Genomic DNA, 25116 nt, shown 5'->3' with positions numbered 1-25116 from the left:
TACTGATGAAGAAAGGAGAACCAGACTTGGTGAGGCCAGTGTGGGGCAATCAGAATCATCTTGCTTCCCAAGGAAATGGCTTTCTGGATCACTCTTGGTAGCAGAGGAAATGGAGGGAAAGCATAGAGCAGACCGGGAGGCCAATCGTGGACTAGAGCATCCCTAGGTGACTCCACCTGTGGGGGGATCAGAGTGAAGTAGTTGCTGCACTTGGTATTGTGGGGACTGGCAAAAAGGTCGCAGCAAGGCTGACCCCATCTGTTGAAAATCTGCTCCACAACTCGGCGGTTCAGGGACCACTCGTAAGGCATCAGAATAGCTCTGCTCAGCCTGTCTGCAATCACATTGGCCTTCCCCTGGAATGTGCATTGCCACTAGGAACCATCGGGAAGATACTGCCCACTGTCACACTCGCATGGCCTCTCTGCATAGGGGGTAAGACCTGGTTCCCCCTTGCTTGTTCAGGTACCACACAACAGACATGTTGTCCGAGTGAATTGCAATCGTTCCTAGGGGGAGAGAGCTCTGCAGTGCTTGCAACACCAATAACACCACTCTCATCTCTAGAACACTGATGTGCAAATGTACCTTGTGATCCTGCCAGATGCCTTGGACCGTCCTGCCCAGATAATGCCCCCCCCAACCCAATCTGGGAGGCGTCCGTGGTCACTGTGGCAACCGGAGTCATAGGAATAAATGGATTCCCTTTGTTCAAGTTGGTGTGACGCAACCACCAACAGAGGTCCTGTTTGCACCAATCGGTGAGTAGGATCAGATGGGACAGGGGAAGCTTCTGAAAGGACCACTGGGCAGAGAGAAGCCACTGCAGAAGCCTCGTGTGTAATCTGGCCAGGGGCACTAACATAATGGTGGCTGCCATGGATCCTAGGAGCTGTAGGACCCATCTGGCCTGAACCTTCTTGAGGGGTAGCAATGCGCGAACCTGACCCTGCAACACCTCTATTCTTTCTTGAGGCAGGAAAGCCCGCATGTGAATGATGTCTAGCTCTGCGCCTATAAATGTGACACACTGTGAGGGCAGCAAGGCAGACTTTCCCCAGTTCAAGGTAATTCCTAGTTGCTGACAAAGGGCAATTGTCTTTTCCCTGGCCTGAATGAGAAGATGCCTGGTGGGGCGGTGAGGAGCCAGTCATCCAGGTATGGAAACACTTGGAATCCTTGACAACTCAGGTGAGCTGTCACCACTGCCAAACACTTGGTGAATACCCTGGGGGCTGTGATGAGGCCAAAGGGCAGGGCATGAAACTGGAAATGACTGGCTCCCAGCCGGAAGCGTAAGTGACTCCTGGATGCCCTATCCATTTTGATGTGGTAGTACGCATCCTTGAGATCGATGGAGCACATCCATACTTCTTTTCCCAGTAACGGAAAAATAGACTGAAGGGTGACCATTCGGAACTTGGACTTTATAATGTAGCGGTTCAGTCGGCTGAGATCCAAGATGGGTCTCAGGTCCCCTGTTTTTTTCGGCACCAAAAAGAGTCTTGAGTAAGTCCCTAATCCGATCTGGTCTGAGGGGACCGGTTGGATGACTCCCTTTTCCAGCAACTTTGAGATTTCTAGTGTTGCGTGATCCCTTTGACTGGGTGGAACGTCTGCGATTCTCTTGGGTGGAGGAGGGTCTGACAATAAGGGTATGGAATAATCTCCGGTAACTATACGAAGCACCCATCGATCCTGAGTAATACGTGCCCAGGCTTCTGGGTACAAGAAAATGCGGCCCCCAACTGGCTCCGGAATAGCACAGTCAGGCAATACATCAGGGACAATGAAAGGGAGGCCCGCAAAAGGAATCACGGTCTCCCGAATTGCGAGGGCCTCCTCTGCCCCTAGGGTGGCATCTCCCAGAAAAGCCACCCCCTCCTCTGCCTCTGGATGGGGGCTCACCTTGACCATCAGAGAAAGACTTCTGTGACTTTTTGAACCACATTTTTCCTCCCCTCTGAGCCTTAGGGTAAGGCCTAGATGGGAGGGAAAAATGGACCCCTACGGCAGACAGGGTCTTTCCCTCTTGCTCACATCTGGTGAGGGTGTCTTTCACTTTGGTCCCAAAGAGTGAGGACCCATCAAATGGGGCATCAGTGAAGGAAGACTTGAAGGCCTCCGCGAAATAACACATGCACATCCAGGCTTATCTCCTAAGGGCTACACCTGAGCTAGCTGCCCTGCTCACCCCTTCGGCTGCATAAGATATGAGCCTCATGGACGAGTTGACAATCGAGCCAAGAGTAGACAACTGGGTGTTAACCATCTGTGTTAACGCCTCAGGTATGTTACCCATTAGAGTATCTCCTAACTCTTTAAGGAGATCTCTCTGGAGCCGAGTAAAGTGACATAGATAGTTCAGAGACCAAAGTGTGAAGGTCACTGAAGAGAGGGTACGTTTCCCATACCGATCCATACTCCTGGACTCCTTGTTAGGAGGATGGATGGAGGAAGAAGACTCGGCTACTTCCTGCTGAGTGGCCGCCACCACCACCATGGCATCCACAGAAACCCCTTTGGACACGAACTCTTTCCCAGAGGGAGCTGACAGAAATTTATTAGGGCATCTTGGTACAGGTCCCACTGAGTCAGGAGTCTCCCACGCCCTTCGACAGATCAAATCCAGGAGCTCATCGAAGGGTGGAGACACCCAGGAGGCGGAAGGTTGAGCCCCAAAGGCCTTGATGAATACCGACTCCTCCTCAGAGGGAGTTTTGGACGACCAGCCACCTCTCTGCCTCAAAATCTCCAGGATGTCGGAGAAAGAGACGTCATCGGAGGACGACTTGGGGGACCACTCTGACTTCTCGAGGTTGGTATCAGAGGTAAGGGACTCGTCCTGGGAGTCTATGCGCTTCCTCTTGCACAATTTCTTTCTTGGGGGCTCCTCAGGCATGGACTCTGAGGGGCCCTCAGAAAGTTGGGGACCACTCATGAGGGTATCCCAAGACCTTGGGGCTCCATCGTCAACAGATAGCGGGACATCAGAGGCTCTCGCCGGAGTGGAATGGGATGGAAAGACCGATCCGGGTGAAGTGACTGAGGATCGGCCAGTGTGCTCCTCATGGCCTCGAAAGTGGGTCCCCCCGAATCTGAAGATGGACCAACCTCCGAGGCCAAGATTGGAACCGAAGTTCACCCAGCCGAAGCACCGAGAGGGATGCTTGGGACCGAAAAAGGTCCCAAAGTATCCCCCTCGGGCCTGACAGAGGAAACCCAGGTTCCAAAACCAGAGGATGGAGCCGACATGGTAGGAGCCGACGCCGGCACCGATAAGGCCTTAAGAGGTATCAGAGCTGGCAAAACATCACCCAGAGCCGAACACTCCAGCTCCGAAGACAAGGAGGTGCTCGGAGGAGGAAACATGGGTGCACTCATCGGGACTGGCTCCGGAGCTGACTGAGTCGGAGCCGAAAATAATTTTGCCAAAACCGGTGACTGCAGGAGCCTCTGGACCACCCTATCCACATCCAAATCAGAGAGTCTGGATGATTTGGAGGAAAGAGAAGGTGATTGTGATCGCCTATCTGGAGACCCCTGTCTGACACTAGAAGCTCGGCTCCGAACGGGCTCTAACAGGATAGGAGCCGAGGCAGATTCAAGGATCACAGCTAGCTCCTGTGGCCCCGAGGACAAGGGAGCCGAGGAGGTCGAGTCCAATTTGGAAGTCTTCTCCAGAGTCTCCGATGTAGCAGATGGAGCCGGAGATATTTTCTTAGTCTTAGGAGTCTTGGTTTTAGATTGTGAACCAGAAGAAGAGTCCAAGGACTCCTCAAAAGAAGCTTAAGAAGGCCCTTCAGTATAAGTTTATTTTTTCTCTCCTGTAGTAATCTGGGGGAAAAAGCGTGACAAAAACTACAGGACTCTTGTAAATGTATCGCCCCCAAGCAGTATACACAAACATCATGTCTATCTGTTATGGACATCTTGTAGCCACATTTCGAACACTTCTTAAACCCGGAGGGTTTGTGTTCTTTTTGATCCTTAGACATAACAGCCAGACCACAGTACACAAGCACAGAAACAGGACTGTAGGCCACAACGGAAAGGTGGGAAACTACTACTAACAATAAATGACAGAATCACACACTGTAGCAAGGGACAAACGCTTTCCTCAGACAAACCACACAAAGGAGGGAGGACTAGGTCCTCTAACTTAAACGGGCCTAGCCCGTAGGAAAGAGGGATACCACAAACAATACACTCACACCACAAACCAACGATAATAACAACAAGCAGCTATAAAAATAGCTTTTATGAAGAAACAGAACGATTTTCAGTAAGAAAAAGAAGTTTTAAATCTACTTAGCCACAGCCAAGCGAGACCACGTCCTAGCTCCACAAGCGGCAAACGAGATCTGGGGTTGTGGAGCGGTGCAACATGGGATACCAGGTTAGCCGAGCCAATTAAAGACTTCGTGCTAGAAAAATATAAGTTGGCCGAGTCGGAGCCGATGTTCGGCTCCGAACCCGTGAGTAAGAATGTAGGCGAGATTGGACCACATAACATCATTTGTTTTACCAAGAAAGTCCAACTGGGACAGAGCCCATTTACATGTTTACTATGTCTCCAAAACACTTAAGAAGTCATTTTACTAAACACAGAGATTTCATAGGGAGTAACAAACATTCTATGCATATATTTCCACATAAAACTTTCCAGTGCAAACTTGAAAAAGTCTGACTAACTGATTTAAGTAACAAAGTTTTATTCTTACTGTCTATTGAGTCACTCAACCCACTACTATCTAAACAGTTCCAGAAGTCTGCATCAAATTATTATTATTTATAATTAAGTTACATAACTTAGGCAGGCTTCCTTTGTAAGTCAATCTACCCTCAATGATAGCATTCATATAGTGTCAAGTTCCTCTTCACTCATATTCTCTACAAATTCATTTAATTTCTTAATGATGTATAATATTAACTGGTTAACAGTTTCATCCAACTTATAATCTTTCATTAAATATTATGGAGACTTAGCTTTTCCTTTTTCAAAGCAAGCAATCAGATGATAATACTAATCCATTCCTTTTTAACATGCTGTGAGTTTCCTTAAATCTAGAGGTGTGTCAATGGGAAAGCAGAAAAAATTCCATTGATATTTCTTAACTGTTTTAAGAACTGATTTCATATATGCAGAGTCTAAGGAATGAAATTAATTTCCTTCTAAAGTAAATTTTATCAACCAGATGAAAGGACTGTTACATATTTCTAGTTTATCATATTTGATAAACCTATAAGAATTTAGTACACACCAGTCCTGCATGGTTATCCATTGACTAGAGTAAGTCGAGTCTATCAAGAGTATAACAGAGCTAAAATTTGCAACAAAAGAATAAGATTCTACACCTGAGAAGATAATACCTCCATACTTCCATAATCTTATATAATTTCTTTAAGCACTTCTGTGTTTTTTTAGGATACAACAAGAATGAAGTTAACATTTTTTCATTTTCTTTAAAAGTTTTTTTATCAGATTTTAAAGCTATTGAATGCAATATGTATATAATATTGGATAATATAATCATTTTAATAAGTACTAACCTATCTTCTAAAGTAAAAATATATTCATTACATTTTTAATAAGTAACAATTCTTATTTTTTTGTAAATTATTATTAATAATCTTACTCATATCTTGAGAGATTTTTATTCCTCAATATTTTAGTTATTTTTCTTCTCAATTACATTTATCTTTAAATTTTCTAGAAATTGATTTAACACTAAATTTTCAGTTTTAGTATTACATTTTAGCAGCGATACTTCTTGAAACTTTTCAATTTCCTCATCTATTCCTTCAACTGAATAATTCAAATATCCTACAGTTAGTAAAATATTGTCTGCAAAAAAAAATATTTTAAATTAACAATCTTTGTCAATTGAAAATCCATCAATTGTCTTATTGCTTCTTATAGTATTAGCGAAGGGTTCAATAACTAATGGAAATAGGACAGGGGAGAAGGGACAACCTTGTTTTGTGCCTTTGCAGTGAATCCTTGATACATTTAATTTCCAATGTTAACATGTTTTGTAGTCTCTACACAGCTTTTGTAATATTTCAATAAATTATTCTGAAAATGCAAACACTTCTAAAAAGTTTTAAACAAGTATTTCCCATCTACAGAATCAAAACGTCTCCTGATATCCAAGCTAATTAGGGCCAATTTTTTCTTCATTCCTTTTGTTAAATGCTCAGGAAATGAGTTATTGAAGTAGCAACATTAAAATACTATGATATATCACATCACATTATTTTAATGTTGCTACTTCAATAACAGGCTCCAGAGCATTTCAAAACTGTTAATTACTTCATAGTTCATTTCCCAGGCTACATCTCACTAAAAATCATTTCTTATAAACTTGTTTATCTTAGACAAAAGAGGTACATACATTACAATATATTTTAATTATTTATTCTTTGTTTACTGTGCAGGTGGGCTGGTCTCAACTACCCTTTTCATCAATGCCTAGAGGGACAAAGCACAAAAAGTGTTGAAGAGACAAGATTAATAAAACTACAGCAGCAATCAAGAGCTCACTTATGATGAATGCCGTGTTTGTAATATTTTAAAGTAGGTAAGAACTGGTTTCACATAAGATGAAATTGTATATATAGCAAAGTGTAGATAACAAAATTTCACTGAGGTATGTAAAATACCTTTATAAAAGTTGGTATCTTGTTCACAACAATTTCACATTTAGCTACATTCAGAGAAATAGACAGCAATAAGACAGAAAAATCCATTTGAAACAGTATCACATGCATGTTCTAAAGTACAATGATAGATATTTCACAGTTAACGACCTAAATGAGATACTCATATTTATGAAGTGGAAGTAATCACTCAAGATATGATTCAATGGAGTACTGGAATGGAAAATTATTTGCAATCACTTGGCTACCAAAGACACTAGAAAATAATGTAGTACTGAAGGTTTTTTTTGTTTGTTTTATCCCCCACAACCTTTTTCCCAGTCCACCAAGTGAGTATTACACTGTAGACTATTTACAACCTCCTCAAAAGGAAGGAAATCCTTAGGCATTACATATCAGATGGGACAAATTATATTTCTGTTTGTGAAATCACATGTAGTAAGGGGTATATATATATATATATATATATATATATATATATATATATATATATATATATATATATATATATATATAGCATGAACATTTGGATGTGCTTTTTAGGCAGTCTGTTAGTTTATTCTGAAACTACTTGGAATCTGTAATCTGTATTCTGACTTGAATTGGGAAAAGATTCCAGTCAGCTGGTACGTTGGACTGAAACTCTTCTTACTGGTGACTTGACTAAATGGCGGACAAATTAATCTTAGGGTGCCACTGTTCTGATTTCCGAAACACTCTGAGGAACATACCATTCAAAGTCTGTGTTTTACCGATGGGCAGATGATATAATTTAAGATTTTAAGGGTAAAGAAGAATATAAGAAAAGTAGATCTTGCTGTGACTGGTAACCAGTGAGCCTTTTGTAATGTAAGACAGTGATGCTCTCTCTAACTGTGGTGAGAGGTTAATGAATCTGCATATGATGCTTACTGATATTTGAATTCCAGTTGTTTTATAGGTAGATTGTAGGGGGTAATCAGAACGGCATATTCAAGCCTAGGGATGAATACATTCTTTGCAAGTTTTCTTCTGGTCTCTTTGTTGAATTGCAGATTACACAGAAATCTGTGTAATGACCGCTTGTCTTCTGGATTTGTCATCTGTACAATATCAGTCCTCAGACCATTTTATGTCTGAATATGACCCATACATTTCAAACTTACCACACATTTACATTTTCTAATATTTAACTTGAAGTTATGGTGTCTTGTTTTATTCAGCCACTTTATGCATTTCTTGCCATGTTCTTTTTTATCCGATTCTGCACATTTACAGATCATCAACTGTGGTTACAATACCTTTAAGGACTTCAGTTACTTATACAACCATTTGGTCTTCTTTTGATACTGATGAAATAACAAAGACATGTAGATGAAATCATTATCTTCCTAATGAAGAATGAACTGCACAGAAGTTGAAGATATTTTTTGAATTAGCTTTGACAGAAACCTTGGTTTACATCTAGTCCTAAAAATGACTAGGCATGTAGCACTGTTGAGATCATGTAAACAATGTTCTGCTTTAACCAATGTACTCAAACCTTGTGAAATCATTACAAATGCAGATCATATCTTGTTTTGCAACAGTAACCACAATACTCACCATTCTTCTGGCTTTTGTCACATGGAGATGAAAGCACTTAACTTTTTATATAAACGAGGAGTTTGGTTTTCCATACATCTGTGTTGTTGGTTTAATGTGTGAGATTTTTATGCTTCTGTGTTTTATTAGTAAATAAAGTGGGGCCTTGTTACCTTGGTTTTTTTTTTTATTATTTATCAAAGGTATATAAACTAAAACTGTTCTTTCTTGTCATCAAGCAGCCATCAAGAGTACAATAATGGATACAACTAGTTAATTAAAGGACATACTGAAGAGGATTATAAGATTAACTTATACATTTTAATACAATCAGGGTAGCAGTTGCCATAGGTCAGCACTAAGAGTTGGGAAAATAAAACGCCTATACAACTTCTTAAAATGTACTTCCCAGTGAATTCTACACCCACCTATAAAATAACTGCTGCCAAGAAATAGTCAAAGACGCACTAAGATGGATAACTACCTAGAACACAAAACCACATATACTAACCATCTACATAGCCAGGACCTTGTGCCCTTGTAAAGAATAAATGGCAAATTACTTCGAGGTTTTCAAGAATTCCCAAACTTTTCTGTAATTGCTGCTATTTTTCCTCTTCCTCATTAAAATTAAAAGATGAATACCTTCAAGGCTTCTTCCACTGTGAAATTCAGACATTTGGCATATTCTCAGACTTCTCTATTATTTAGTTTACCATAAGGAATAATCAGATTTCTGTTTTCAAGCTTTCAGTTTTCTGATAAGTTTTAAGATTATCTTAACTGTTAATTGAACTTCCAACCACAAATGCTTAAATGCAAAAGTTGATGCATTCCTGGTGGTTTTTAATGCTAGGAGTATTAACAATAAAGTTGTTTTTTATTGGAAAATTTGTTACATTCCCACAAGACTGATGTGGTTATTTTTTGTGAAACATGGTTATAGAATAATGACTGGAAACCAGTTCTGTCAGGGTATAAATGTTTTTACTGTAACAGATATGCTAACAAAAACATCAGGTGGAGATGTTATGATAGGGATTAAAGATAGCTATGAGACCTATGATTATTACATGTTCAATGATAATACCAATAATATAGACTGTGTAACTTTGACAATAAAGACAACCATGGAATGTAATTGGAGTGTACAGACCACCAAAGTCAAGTGCAGATGACCTAGAGGAATTCATAAATTTATTGCATGAAACACAGGAGGGAAGAATAATATTAGCTGGGGACTTAAATTTACCAGAAACAGACTGAAATAATATTGATTCAGCAACATTAGTAAGGAAATTATTCACAGTGTATATTCAGGAAGAACAATTGCTTCAGATTGCAAAAAATAAAAACTACCTGGGGACAAAACATACTAGACATTGTTAGTGTTCCCAAATAAATTACTGTAACTTCAAGTCAAGTTTTACCACTGATGTGCAGTGATCATTGTGTTATAAAGGTTAATTTGTTGCTAGATAATTCTGCTAAACTGAAATCTAAGCCAATGCACAGAAGTTTAATTATAGATTGTATGGAAGCAAAACAGTCACTATGTAAAATTAACTGGAGTAAGGTATTCAGTGGAAAAACTGCAGATGGAATGTAGAAAGTTTTGAAAGAGAAATTGTTTGAGTGCAATAAATAAAAAAAAAAAAAGATTAAAATCAGGATGTAGGCCTACAACATCAGGGGGATATATTTCCGTAAGAACAAGATATCTGATTAAGGTGAGAGACAAAAGGTATAAGAAATGGAAGACAGATCGAACTACAACTTTGAAAACAGAAATAAACAAGCTGGACAAACAGATTAAGAATAGTGTGAGACAAAATCAAGAACAATTTGAAGACATTTTTAATAAAGATCTCGAGCATAATAGGAAACCTTTTTATAGATGCATAAGATGTGGAAGGAGAAAAGACACACAAATTGATAAAATTGTGCACAGATTCTAAAATTTATTCTCAGACATAACAGATTATAGATATATTTACAAAATCTTATGCAAAACAGTTTGGCTCCACAAATGGGATGATAAGTTGTCCGAGTAACATCCAGATAACTCCAGATACTGGAATCAAATTAGATTACATTGAAAAAACACTATGCAAACTGGATCCAAACAAAGCACAGGAAGGAAAAGGAATTAGTAGTAATGACCTGAGAATACCTCAGCAAGAACTTACAGTACCATTAAATCTATTTTTCACTAGGTCATATAAATATGTCTTTAAGGGAAAGGGGAGTAGGACAAACCAAGAGTCATACAGATCCTTAAGTCAACTTTCAAGTTGTGGAAAAATAATGGAGAAGGTAATATTGGATAAGTTACTGTCAAAACTGGATAGGTTGAGACTTGAAACCATATATCAGCATGCATATGTTGAAACCAGATCTATTAACCACCTGTAACATGATGTTCTATAACAATATAATAACAGCTATGAATGAAAAATTGTGCTGTGACGTGATTGCCCCCCCATAGTGCCTTTTTTAGGCAAGGCTCAAATGACAAACCTACCTCCCTAGAAAACACAAGTGGAAAAAAAACTAAGGGTAATGCTGCTCAATGCCAGAAGTCTAAACCTCAAGATGCACGCCCACGAAGCCCTCCTCAGTATGGAGAACATCGATGTCTGTGCAGTGACTGAAACCTGGTTCAAGGCTCCTGAGAGCACCCCAGCACTATCAGGTTTTACCTCATATCATGCTTTCCGGCCGCAAAACTTGGACCAAACCACAAAAGGAGGGGGAGTATCCATATTCATCAAAGATACCCACACCTCCAGGTTAGTGGCAACGCACGAAGCATCGGAGACCATCCAGGTGCAACTAACCATAGGCAAAACTGCCTTACAGTTTGTAGCATGCTACAGACCACCCTCTCAAACTCAGGAACCCCACACAGCCTTCCTGAAGACACTGGAGAGTATGAATGTCTCTCCAAATACCATCATATTGGGAGACTTCAACTACCCAAGCATAGACTGGGAACATTACTCAAGCCCCAACACCCTAGCCCAAAGGTTCCTAGAATTCATAAACTCAAATGCGATGGAACAACTAGTCACCATTCCCACAAGAGGAGACAATATACTAGACCTGATCATCACAAACATGGGGACAAAATGCTCCTCACCGGAAGTATATCCCTCATTGGTAAGATCAGACCATAAATTAATCTCACTGGAAATCCACATCCCGCCCCCACCCCCTGCACAAAAGACCACAGTGAAGAACTTCTTAAAAGCCAACTTCACACTTCTTAGGACTGAAGTGGTATCCTTCAAGGTCCCTGGGCCAGTGGAAACCACAACCCACACTGCTGAATCCTTTATAAATGCCTTCTATGGGCACCTTCAAGAATGCATGGATCATGCAATCCCAAATAAAACCAAGACCCATTCCCCCAAAGGCAGGCACCCGGTCTGGTGGACCCCAGCCATAAACAAACTTTACAACAGAAGGAGGAAGCTACTACATGACAGAGCAAAATCCCTAAAAGGGAAGGCATCTCTGATCAGTACTAGCAAAAAACTACGATCACTCATAAAATCATCCAAGGCCAACTTTGAGAGAAAAATCACCAAAGACACAAAAGACAATCACAAGGCCTTCTTTAGCTATGTTAGAAACCTGGGTGGAAACTCCCAGATATGCTCAGAGTTAGTCCAAAATGACATAAAATACACTGAACCCACTGACATTGCCAACATTCTGGCAGACAGGTTCAGTGCAAATTTCTCCTCCCCCTCCCCCCCAAAAGGAGAAATAACTATCCCAGCAGAGTGTAGCCTCCCTAACATCTCAGATGCCCAGGTGAAAGCCGCCCTCTCTAAAGCTAAAAACACAGCATCAATGGGACCGGACGGTGTCCCGGGCTGTGTGCTACATGACCTCCAAGAGGAACTAAACCCACACATAAGGCTGCTGTTTAATCTTAGCCTTACTACAGGATACGTACCCAAAGAGTGGCGTACGGCAACAGTGGTCCCACTTCACAAAGGCGGTGCTTCTACGGACCTGACCCATAAGCTTGATGAGCCTGGTCTGCAAAGCTATGGAGAGGATTATTATGGAACTCATAAACAAAGACATTGGGGACCTATAGACATTGGATCCTACCCAATTTGGCTTTGTCAAGGGCAGATCCTTTCTTTTGAACTTGGTCGACTTTTTTGAAACAGTCACTAAGGCCATTGATGAGGGTAAGGCAGTTCACACAGCCTACCTTGACCTTGCAAAAGCCTTTGACACAATACCCCACTCAGGCATCATAGACAAACTCACCAGCTTAAATATAAACCCATATGTCACAAGATGGGTTGCAAACTGGCTCAAGGACAGAACCCACAGGGTCAGAGTTGCTGGAGTTATGTCAGACTCCAAGCCAGTCACAAGCGGTGTCCCACAGGGCTCAGTCCTGGGACCCCTCTTGTTCGGCATTTATTTTTCCGAGGTACAGGCAAACATAGGAGGATTGTGGCTGACAAAGTTCGCAGATGACTGCAAACTGGGTGCCATAATTGATACTCCAGCGGACACAAACATCCTTCAGAGAGGCCTCATAGAAATGGATAATTGGTGCCAGAGCCATGGCCTTAAGCTGAATGCCAAAAAATGTATAGTCATACCCTTTGGGAAAAACACGGTACCCACAAATTACCACATAGGTGGTAATCCATTAAGTACGGAAGAGGTAATCAGGGACCCAGGTTGACAGTAACCTCTCATTTGACACTCACATTGCCAAAGTGGTTAGGAAGACCTTCTATATTACCCACCTTATCATGAAGGGTTTCACATCTAGATCAAGAGAGGTCATTGTGTCCCTGTACTCTTCTCTTATCAGGCCAATGATTGAGTACAATGCCCCATTTGGGATGTATCTTACCCGACACCTGCAGCAGTTGGAAAGACCCCAAAAGTTCCTCACCAAGAGGATAAAGGGTCTTAAACATATGTCATATGCTGCCCGACTGAAAAAACCCCAGCTCTATTCAGTCGCATACCGCCTACTCAGAGGTGACCTGTGCCTGACGTACAAGGCCATGTCCAATCCAGAATTAATGGACATGCTCCATCTCAGAAAATCCAAATCCATCAGAGCCATGAGAGCAAGACACTTAAACCTCAACACAGAAATAAATAGGACGTGCTGGAGGGACAGATTCATAACGCAGAGGCTCCCTACACTCTGGAACAGAATCCCAATCCATGTTAGGCAGAGCCCCTCACTAACTCTATTCAAGAGAAATCTTGACGAGTGGATGGGAGATCGTAGGTTTACCCCGGGGGTCATCTCTGTGTCACTACTAGACAGAGGCACAGCAAACTAAACCCTAAAAGGGCGTAGTATTCTCATCCTAAGGGGTGGTGAAAGCCACACACACTCTGGCTAGGCTTATAAATGCCCTAGGGCAGATAGCCTAGTATGAACCTATGAACCTATGAACCTATTTATATAGATTTAACTTCAGCATTTAACAGGGTCATACACAAAACACTGATCAATAAATTACAATAGGTAATGATGTACTCTTGATAAGCTGGATAGCTGCATGGCTTACAAATAGGACATGGGAAGTATCACACACCAGCTGGACAGGTGAAATCCTTGGTTACAGTCAAGGTGTCCCACAGGGCTCTGTCCTAGGCCCTTACTTGTTTAGACTGTATCTTTCAGTCCTAACTTTTTCATCTGAGGTGTTCTACAGTCTATACGCAGATGACCTGAAATTGGGTAAACTGATTATATGTGTTACAGATAAGGCATGTCTGCAAAATAACTTGACTAAATTGACAATTTGGGCACAGGAGAATAATATGCTGATAAATACATCAAAAACCAAGCATATGAGATTTGGGAGACATAAGTTGAAAAGTGAGTACTTAATACAGCACACAATGATTGAAATTGTAGACTCATTTAAGGACCTGGATATATGGGTAGATTCAGCTATGAGTTTTTCTAATCATGTCAACCAATTGGTTAATGATAGTTATAGAACTATAGGTTGTATAAAAAGATTTATAAAGTCTAGGAAATCAAAAATAATGAAGTCATGGTTTGTTAGTTACACTAGACCCAAACTTGAGTATGGAATAACAATATGGAAACCCTATAAGAAAACAAGCATGAATAAACTGGAAAGAGTACAGTGAAAATATATGAAGGGTATCCATGGCTGTGAAAATTTAAGTTATTATGAAAGACTAAAATATCTGAACGTGTACAGTGTCTCTTACAGATATTTAAGAGGAGATCTTATTCAGGTATATAGGGCATTTAGAGACAACTACCTCTGGGAATGTTTGGGGTTATCAAAAAGTACTAAAGAATCATCAGATAACCGATGTAGAAGGTTCTATAGGAATGAGAAGTGCACTAATTGGTTTTCTGACAGAATAGCTGATGCATGTACCAGATTACCAAATTACATTAAAGTGAGTACTAGTTTAGATATTTTTAATAACAGCCTGGACACTTATTATGGGAACAAGTGTTTTGGTACATTTGCAAGCTAGAAGGGCATTAATGCCCGTGCAGGAAATATTTGTACATATGCATGTATTTCTCCAGTCACGACATCATATATATTTATTTACATTTTGCCGACTGGGTTAATCCCACTAAGCCAACAGACTATTTTAAAGGGAGACATGATGTGATAGTTCATACTGACTAGGGAATTTTGGCTAAGGCACTGGTGAACCTGTCCTTCTCCTTTTGATAAGTACTGTAGTATCTTTAACATCCAGCTGTGCTACCACCAATTCAGGCAGATGGACCCTCGGTTTAACTTGTCATTCAAAGGATGGCACACCTAGGAGTGTAGTACCCCCCCATGCTGCAATGTACTGTCGGTATTGGAAAAGTAATGCAGATACCTAGCACAGGAATAAAACCCAATAACAAGCAAATGTTTGTTATAATATACTAGCAATGCAAACACTTTCACTGGATTTAAACCTTCATGAGGTATTTAATCTGACTGCCTTCTAGAAAAACTGTGCACCACATGACATGTAATTCCCAGTCACTTAGTCAGTAATATATTTAAAGCTTACATCAATTACATCACAGCACAGATGGATGAACAACTGCAAGTACATGCAGTCTCTAGTTCACTGGTTATGTTGCAGCTATTAGTTATTGGTAATCATTTCCCTAGATTATTGATTGCATTAACAAAACATTTTACCCTAACTTAATTCTGAGCTGGAGGAGTTATTTATTTATTAAAAAAAATGGAATCTTGTTTTTAATTTAAAGATACAGAAAAATCATGTCAACAGTGCAAGGTGCCATGACAATGTGGAAGTCATATTAAAGCATTAAAACAATGAGGTTTAAGTAATGAATATTGTTACTGAGTACTGTGTTAGAGTGTGTGGCATCTGCTTTGTACTACGGTCAAAATGAATATTTGGTTACCAGCTGTAATTTCCAGCAATGGAATTCTAAGCAATTATAAATAAAAATAATAAAAACACAAACAGTATGAAAAAAAACATATAGGATTCAAGAAGCATAAAGAACTTTAATGCTCAGAAACAAACCAAAATTTCAGCAAATCCTTGTACTGATTTTATGATTTCAATATTCACAACATTCTTACATGTATGTGTACCTCGTCATGCATGATACCATTCTTACATGTATGTGTACCTCGTCTTGCATGATACCATTCTTACATGTATGTGTACCTCGTCTTGCATGATACCATTCTTACATGTATGTGTACCTCGTCATGCATGATACCATTCTTACATGTATGTGTACCTCGTCTTGCATGATACCATTCTTACATGTATGTGTACCTCATCTTGCATGATACCATTCTTACATGTATGTGTACCTCTTCATGCATGATACCATTCTTACATGTATGTGTACCTCGTCTTGCATGATACCATTCTTACATGTATGTGTACCTCGTCATGCATGATACCATTCTTACATGTATGTGTACCTCGTCATGCACGATAGCATTCTTACATGTATGTGTACCTCGTCATGCACGATACCATTCTTACATGTATGTGTACCTCGTCATGCATGATACCATTCTTACATGTATGTGTACCTCGTCATGCACGATAGCATTCTTACATGTATGTGTACCTCATCATGCATGATACCATTCTTACATGTGTGTGTACCTCGTCATGCATGATACCATTCTTACATGTATGTGTACCTCGTCATGCATGATACCATTCTTACATGTGTGTGCACCTCATCATGCATGATACCATTCTTACATGTGTGTGTACCTCATCTTGCATGATACCATTCTTACATGTATGTGTACCTCATCATGCATAATACCATTCTTACATGTATGTGTACCTCGTCATGCATGATATCATTCTTACATGTATGTGTACCTCGTCATGCATGATACCATTCTTACATGTATGTGTACCTCGTCATGCATGTTACCATTCTTACATGTATGTGTACCTCGTCATGCATGATACCATTCTTACATGTATGTGTACCTCATCAAGAAAGGGTGTAGCTCTAAGAATGGTGTCTTGCTTGTGTAATGGTTCACTGCATTATCATGTTACTAAATGAATCCTTTGGAAAATATACTGGTTTATCATTCATGACTTAATACTATACCATAAATAAATATGAATAACGTGAATGCTGCACTGCAGAGATATATGAATAATATCTGAATCTGTATGAAGATATGACTCTGAGAATTCCTTACCGACATCTATCATGTGATCGAAGTTCTGCACCATCACTTCCTGGTGTAACTTCTTCTCCTTTTCACTCAGCATCTCCCACTCCTCCCTTGAAAATTCAACAGCAACATCTTCAAAACTTTCTGGGACCTGAAACACAAGTAATTTATTTGTTCTGCAGTTCACTGTATAAACTGATTAAAGTACTTTGTTTCATCAAGCATTTTAACAACTGTGTCAGAACAGATTAAGGTGCCCTGGTCACTAAAATTAAATAATTTCCATTCTTTCTATTCAGTGATGGTTTTGTGAAAACGCAGATTCAGGATTGGGTTTACAACAAGAACAATCAGATATTCTCATTCACTCCCAGTATAACAATTTCTATGCGGGTAGAAAAACCAATACATGACATGCTGACGTTTCTATAACAAATGTGCATTTATAAAATGGATACGGGACAGTGACCAATAAGACTGTTATTTACCCATGCATCAATTCCATTGTACTGCATAACAAGCAATTAGTACAGGCTACATAGACTACACATTTAGTCATAAGATGTCATCTTCCTCACAGCCTTCAAAATCCCAACATTTTTATCCATCATTAACAACAACCTGCATTTGAAGAAGCCTGTAGTTAACTTCAACATAACTTTAACAGAAAATGATAGAAAACACCTTCAAATGGGGAAAAGAAGCACACGAGAGCCAGTAAAACATGAAACAAGTGATGATGATGATGATGATATTATATATATATATATATATAAATACAGCTATATAGATATATATGCACACACACACACACACACACACACACACACACACACACACACAGACACAGACACAGACACAGACACAGACACAGACACACACACACACACACACACACACACACACACACACACACACACACACACACACACACAAATATGTTAGTGAATAATGACTGAGCCTGGGAAGTGCACTCCTGATGACTGACAGACTGAGACTAGTGTGTGTCACAGAGTCTGAGTCAGGAACAGACATTTAAACTATTCCATCTAACAAGTAACAGTTACCTCTAGAGCTATATTAGGGTGGCTACTCCTTGAAGAAGTAGATTTTCCATCATCCAGGTAAACAGAGGATAAGATGGAGAGTTATATTTGGATTAAGGCAGATAGGGTTGCCACCTTTTCAAATGCCCAAAGTGGGATATTTTTGGAGCAAACGTCAGATTTTGCATGGCGAAACATACCCACAACCAGTACAAAGGACAAAACTTCACTTTTTTGCCTAAATAAAAGCTTATTCTTGAATCATTTTAGTTGCTTATTCTGTTTCTTATAACATTTAGGTGTTTCAGATACAAAATAACTGTTTTATGCAACTATTACATAAAATATAGAAAAAACTTTTGTCCTAAAATCTCAGGACATTTGCAATTTTTACAATTTTTTTGCAGGACACAACTGCCCAAAGAGGGACTGTCCCTCGCAAAGTGGGACAGGTGGTAACCCTAAAGGCAGACCCAAGAAGAGACAGAGAGATTACCTAAGCCTTGGAGTCTGAAAGTGGAAGAGAGGTCTGTAATGCATGTATGAGTTCTAAGGAAAGGGGTTCACACTATGGTTGCCACCTTCCTTCGTGGTGAAAACTGGAGTAAAGCCACACCCCTCATGTCACCAGTAACCCCGCCCACCCCATCCCCTCTCCCGCCCACATCCCACCCATTTTGTGATGTCGTGATGACATCACTTGACAGGGAACGCCCTCTTTTTCATTCCTGCTGCTTGCTTTCATCTGATTTACTATGCTTTTCAGTAAAAAAGCATAGTAAATCAGCCGATTTACAAACTCCGATAGTCTGTTTCCTTTTTGAAACAGAATACCGGAGTTTGTACAGTGTTTTCCGGACTACCGGTGAATCAGTTTGATTTCTGGACAGTCTGGAAAAAAAAACGTAGGGGTGGCAACCTTACACACTGTCAGCCCTGCAAACACACTAAAAAGTTGCTTGAATTTGTTACAGTGCAGAGAAAGAGAGAAGAATATAACCTCAATACCCAAGTAGACTAACTGCTGTATAAACTACTGTTTGATTTAACGACAGTTATCATTTGGCTAAAGAGTTAAGTATAACATTTGATTATGTCTGGTTTATCAAACAACATTTTGCATTGGCTGAAAGAAGCAAATTTTAATTGGTTTCAAAACAAAGAAAATAAAACTGTATGTGCAGATGCAACTTGAAGCTAAAGCCTCTTACTTACAGGCTCAATTACTGAGCTAATTTCACATGAACTGATGAACCGCAGTTGGCAAATGAATAGCTTTTTATTACTGTGATGTCTGATGAACCACAGTTGGCAAAAGAATAGCTTTTTATCACTGCAATGTCTGAAGTTTGTTATTCTTAAAGGAGTCCAGGTTGGTTTTCCCCATAATAGAAAGGAATTTTATCCTTAAAGTTGCAGATAACATGCTCCAACCTGAGTGACAAGCTCAGTACTGAAATTATAAAACAGTGGAGCCGTTAACGGTGTGTCCATACAGAGATTTGTACTGGCCAAACAAATCATTCCTGCAGTAAAAATGTTTGCTTTCAAGAACATTTAAACACGTTTGTGCCCATACAGGCATTTTTTTATGGGAAAATAATCATTGTGGCAGTGAGAAAGGTTGACTTGAAGAAAGTGAAACTGTTTTTTTTCCATTTACTGAACTTTTCCTGGGCAGTACCTGCTTTTTTCTGTTGGCGAACTTTTCCTGACAATTATAGCTGCTGAATTTCCTTCAACACTAAGAAATTACCAATGTTTTGTTATTATTATTATTATTGCCATGGAGAAATTACCTGTTTTGTTTAAACTCTTAATAATATATTGTGCTTTTGTACATTTTCAAGGACACCTATTTTTTTTAAATTATCCTGTGTCAGCCTGACTTGTAATTGCAGTTCAAAAAGCACAAATTAACAATGCAGTTGCACATGATATGCTACAGCCCAGTGCTGTCCACCAACATAATGCACAATTTGAAACTGTAGCTAGACCCTTAATTAAATAATGCAAGAAAAAGTCTATACATTCTGCCTGCAGGTAACTGCAAAAGGGCAAGCCCTGTCATCAACAGAAAGGAATTTTTTCAGAGTGACCATATGTCTACTGCCTGGAAGTTTTAGAAGAATGTCTGTTGTTAACTGAAATAGCATGCACGTACCGAGGGCTAATAATAAGCCTTCACCAAGTATGTTTCTTTGCCTGCAAATAAGTAGTCAATGTTAGCATGTGAAATGGTTTGTTTTAAATGTTCTAGACAAGGGCACAAAATAAAGTACTGCACAATTACTCACAACAATACTGTAGCAGTAAAAAAAAAAAAAAACAACTGCTCATGCTAACCAAAAAGCTGTACTTGAAAGAATTCTTATGGAATATGATAACAATTCTAAAACAACTAACCAGCCAGAAGACCCAGGGTAAGTCTGAATGGTGGTCCTCTCCAGTGTGCCCATAGTGATACTGCAAGACTTTACACACGTCCCTTTAGTCAGTGCATAGTGGTACCCAGGAGTTTACACACACCCTTTGATCTGTGCATAGTGGTACCCCAGGTTTTTATATAATTCAACTTCCATTTAGTCTGTATGCATTACTTACGGGACTCTACAACAGCCCTCCCACCAGAGCACCCCTTCATTCTGTGGGCATCACTGCTGCATGTTTGAACTATAACTCTCTAAATACTGTGCATGCTGTTGTCCCAGGACTGATGGAACAATAACTCTCAAAACATACTCCCATCACTGACCAAGAACTGATTTAACAATAACCCCCAATGCATACTCTCTTCCAGTTTGCGTATATCACTACCCCAGGTTCCTATAATAACCTTCCTAACCAAATTATCTCTTCATTAATGTGTCTTGTTGTATGTAAGTGTGTGTGCATCTGTATAGCTGTGGTGAAAGGCATATTTATCCATGTGACCATCTTAGGTGTCTAAAAATAATCACATACCCATAGTCCCCTTTAGTCTGTATGCCATAACCAATATTTACTCAAAAATCTCCCTGTTCATATTCCCCCTTAATTATCAGTGCATGCCTGTAGGTATGACCATCACACATTTTTAAATTAACTCCTTATCTGTACTGCCCTTTACCCTGATATGTGCACTCAACTTTAGACTGAATTACTGAACTGTGTAAGGTACTTTGTGCTGCTGATGTACAGTTCACTGCTGAGGCCTGACTTAACAATCCCCAGTAACAATATAACACAATGTGTGTCCCAGAATTGTGTTAAGTACTCTAAGAAAGTCAGGCCTCATCAGTGACCTATACAGCAGTGGGAACAGCATAATCTCCCCCACAGTAATAACATAACATTGTATGTGTGCCCCAAAACTGTGTAAAGTGCTTTAAGTAAGATGGTCAGGCCTCATCAGTGAAATATACAGCAGCTGCATCTCCCTGTTTCTTGTCATAAAAGCACAAGCACATTTCCCATCCTGTTTTCATGAGCTGTAGCATCCCCCTATTTTCTCCCTTCCTGTGTTAGCTTAAGCCTCAGAGTTCAGTCACCAAGTCCATGCTCAGTATGCACAGCTTTTCCCTGGGCACTCCTTCTCCATACACAATACTGATTCCATGTTAGTATGTGCAGAGGACATGCCCCATGCTGTGACTGGCACCTATTTCCATACATAACTATCCTTTGTGATATAGCAGACTAACTCACTACAATCTCTGTGTTGTTAGTCCTTCCTTCCTGACACCCTTAGAGTAACAGTCTACAGGAATGGTACACTGCTCTATCCATCAGAATCCATTCTTCAAATGTCCCCAAAATTAATGGAAGCTTTTCTGCCTGAAAATTGCAGGATTCACCCCAACCCTTGCTATGCAGAAACACTATTCAAGTTCAAGTCTTGTGAAGGTTAAAGCATTGATGGGAATGTGATAAAGCATCAGCTATTGGATGTCCCAGTATCTCCATCAAACCGCCAAGAACCAGAGGGTGGAAACATACAGTTGTTACTCCGCACATATCCACTGTCTTCAGACAGTCTACAAGTGCACCGTTGGACATTCTCCCATACTTCCTACTCACCATTCCAACCACAATCCCCACCATGCAATGGCAAAATCCAAAACAATAAATGATATATGTATAAAGAAACATGTCACATTGCAGCTCTCCTGTGTGCTTACATCCCTAGTTGTAAACTGTGACATTTACCTCATGTTCATTTACTATGTGGGGAAGACTGAGAAAAGGCTTATGGACAGAATATACTAATACATGTATGCTATGAGAAAAAATGACAGCAACAATGCTCTGTATAAATATGGTTTGGTTTGTCGCGTGGGTTTCCTCCGGGTACTCCGGTTTCCTCCCACATTCTAAAAAACATGCTTCTGGAGCATTTCTCCCCGGGCCTCTGCTGAAAATAGGATCTGTGGAACCTAGTTGGACTTTCCCGGTCAACAAATGTTAAATAAAAATAAAATAAAAATTGTCTGAATTTCAATAAGTTGCTCTTTTTGTGTTGGAGATCAGGATAGGGGGCATACCTTTCAAATGTTCAGATTTTCACAGCATGCCCACATTTTTTATTCATATTTTTGGTCTGTAACTCATAAAATTTGCAGTTTTCTGGTAAACCACTGGGGACTGAAGTCACTAAATAATGACAGACATTTAAGTTTCATACTTTATATCCTTCAGAAAATGCACAATAACACAAAACCTGGTATTCTAGCAACTTTCTACAAGAGCAACATTTAAAATCTGTCCTTATTTTCGGACGTTTGCCTTCCCATTATTTTTGGATTTGTCTACATTTCTTGCTCTAAGAGGTTGAGAGGTATGTAGGGTGGTGATTGGTAAAATAACTTTCTCAAATACAAAATATTTTGGCAACTGGAATTAGCTGCTGATAGACCACCAGGGTTCATTATGTGTCCATCAATTGTAGTTTGAAAGAGAAACACAATAGAGGGAATAATCTTTTCTCGTGGCTTTTCATCACATGGCTTGGTGTGTAGTCTATAAATGTTTCACTTAATGTATGTTTTGTCATTTCTATGCAGCCTTTTCATTTAGATAAAAGCACTCAATAAATGTTATGTTAAATTAGTCCTGCTTGGTCAAACTGTTACTTTTATAGGCTTTTCATGTTTCAGTCTGATTGGCTGTATTTCTCTTTTTATTTTATTCTTTATTTCTTTTCTTTTTACCTCTTTTATTACTTTTTTACAAAACATGTCAGCACTGAACATGAGTCACTAGATGTTACATGTCAGCACTGTACATGACTCACTAGATGTTACGTCAGCACTGTACATGACTCACTAGATGTTACATGTCATCACTGTCCATGACTCAGTAGATGTTACATGTCAGCACTGTCCATGACTCACTAGATGTTACATGTCAGCACTGTCCATGACTCACTAGATGTTACATGTCAGCACTGTCCATGTCTCACTAGATGTTACATGTCAGCACTGTCCATGAGTCACTAGATGTTACATGTCAGCACTGTCCATGACTCACTAGATGTTACATGTCAGCACTGTACATGAGTCACTAGATGTTACATGTCAGCATTGTACATGAGTCACTAGATGTTACGTCAGCACTGTCCATGACTCATTAGATGTTACATGTCAGCACTGTACATGACTCACTATATGTTACATGTCAGCACTGTACATGAGTCACTAGATGTTACGTCAGCACTGTACGAGTCACTAGATGTTACGTCAGCACTGTACATGACTCTCTAGATGTTACATGTCAGCACTGTACATGACTCACTAGATGTTAAGCACATTAACAGTATCTTGGGGTAACCAAGTAATCTGATCCAGAAGCTTCAGTCTCAGTGTTGTTAATTTTAACAATCAAAAGCTTGACTTTTAACAGTTGCACCAGATGTTCATATATTATTTACTATATGAATCTATAAATCTATCATAAAAATAATTTCTCCCTTCTTATATTATAATCACCACTTTATACCATCTACTTTCAGATAAACAGTCTCTATCGTAGTCTATTTAAAGGAGGAAGCTATAAATTTATAAAAAAGGCAGAACTAGAAATTTGTAAACATATATGAGCAAACTTATAAAAAAAAAAATACAGTTCAGGTGTTAAAATGCCTAGTGTTAAGGCACACATCGGTAATAGTAGGTTTCCTGGGTAAATGTGTCCGCTGACCAAAAATCTAACAAGCCCTATTTAAGTGTCACAACATGTTGCTGAATTTGGACAGTCTCAACAATACAAAGTATGGCCCATGCCATTAAGTAATTTATTTTCCTGATTTTCTAGCACAGCAAAAGAATATATTCATCAATAAATATACAAACAATTGGAGGTGTTAAGACTGCAAATAATAACTCTTCTGGTACAATAGGGACAGAGTTCTATTCTGGTTTACTTTTTGTGATCCTTTGCAGTGCTGCTTTAAACCAAACAAATATTCACAGCAAAGCAATTTCCAGTGACGCTTTTAGTGCACTCTGCATCCTTTATCTCCAGCTTTAACGATATAGGGGTTGATGCCTAGTTTGGGGAGTTTATCCCCACCAACAGAAATTGATTAGGTCAGAATCAAGAGCATGCTGTCCTTTACAAATCAGTATCAGATGCTTAGAAAAATGGATCTTTATTTTACAAAAGTTCCCTCTGCAAGTCCCTGCAGAAGAAAAGCTCCAAGAGCACAAACTACATCATTCATAAACAAAAGTCCAACTGTCAGAAAAAGCAGGTTTTCTTATTAGCTCAGTTCTTACCTCCAATTTCATGATGCAGTACACTATTCAGAATTGAAGCAGCTACTTCTTGGAAGAAATACAAACCAGAAAAAGGATAAACGGACACAGAAATCTAAGCATTTCTGTAATGTTTGCCCAAGAAACAAACCTCTCTAACTCAATTTTCTGTAGTTACTCACTTCCTGTCCTCCTGTGAACTATATCCCCACACCATACAGGCAGCATGATTAATATTCATGAGATAAAGCCATGAGACCATGGAGGGAGGGGATTGTATAAATATTTAATGAGATAGGGTGGCTTGACTTCACATTGCTAGTTGCTAGGAGTAACAAGTTTACTGTGTGAATTTCTGCTGCATGCAGAGTAAACTAAGTTCCATACATTTTCATTTTCTTG

The 25116-nt window shown here is 39.6% G+C and overlaps 1 protein-coding gene across 1 annotated transcript in view; it reads right to left on the bottom strand.

Annotated features, from left to right (window-relative positions):
- The window catches only part of LOC122798747 (zinc finger protein OZF-like), a 70629-nt gene extending 45774 nt beyond the window's left edge, over window positions 1-24855 (bottom strand). Inside the window, exons 1-2 of the mRNA XM_044067849.1 lie at window positions 24736-24855; window positions 16959-17085 (exon numbers count right to left, since the gene is read on the bottom strand). Of these exons, the coding sequence (XP_043923784.1) occupies window positions 16959-17085; window positions 24736-24747 (139 nt within the window). The 5' untranslated portion in view covers window positions 24748-24855. The remainder of the gene's footprint in view (window positions 1-16958; window positions 17086-24735) is intronic.
- Window positions 24856-25116: the final 261 nt, after the last annotated feature.

Source organism: Protopterus annectens, chromosome 3.part1, assembly GCF_019279795.1.
Source record: "Protopterus annectens isolate FY-2018-M chromosome 3.part1, PAN1.0, whole genome shotgun sequence".
In the NCBI taxonomy this organism is placed as follows: domain Eukaryota; kingdom Metazoa; phylum Chordata; order Ceratodontiformes; family Protopteridae; genus Protopterus; species Protopterus annectens.
Note: the sequence above shows the minus strand (reverse complement) of the source record. Positions and strands in the feature narration are given on the sequence as shown.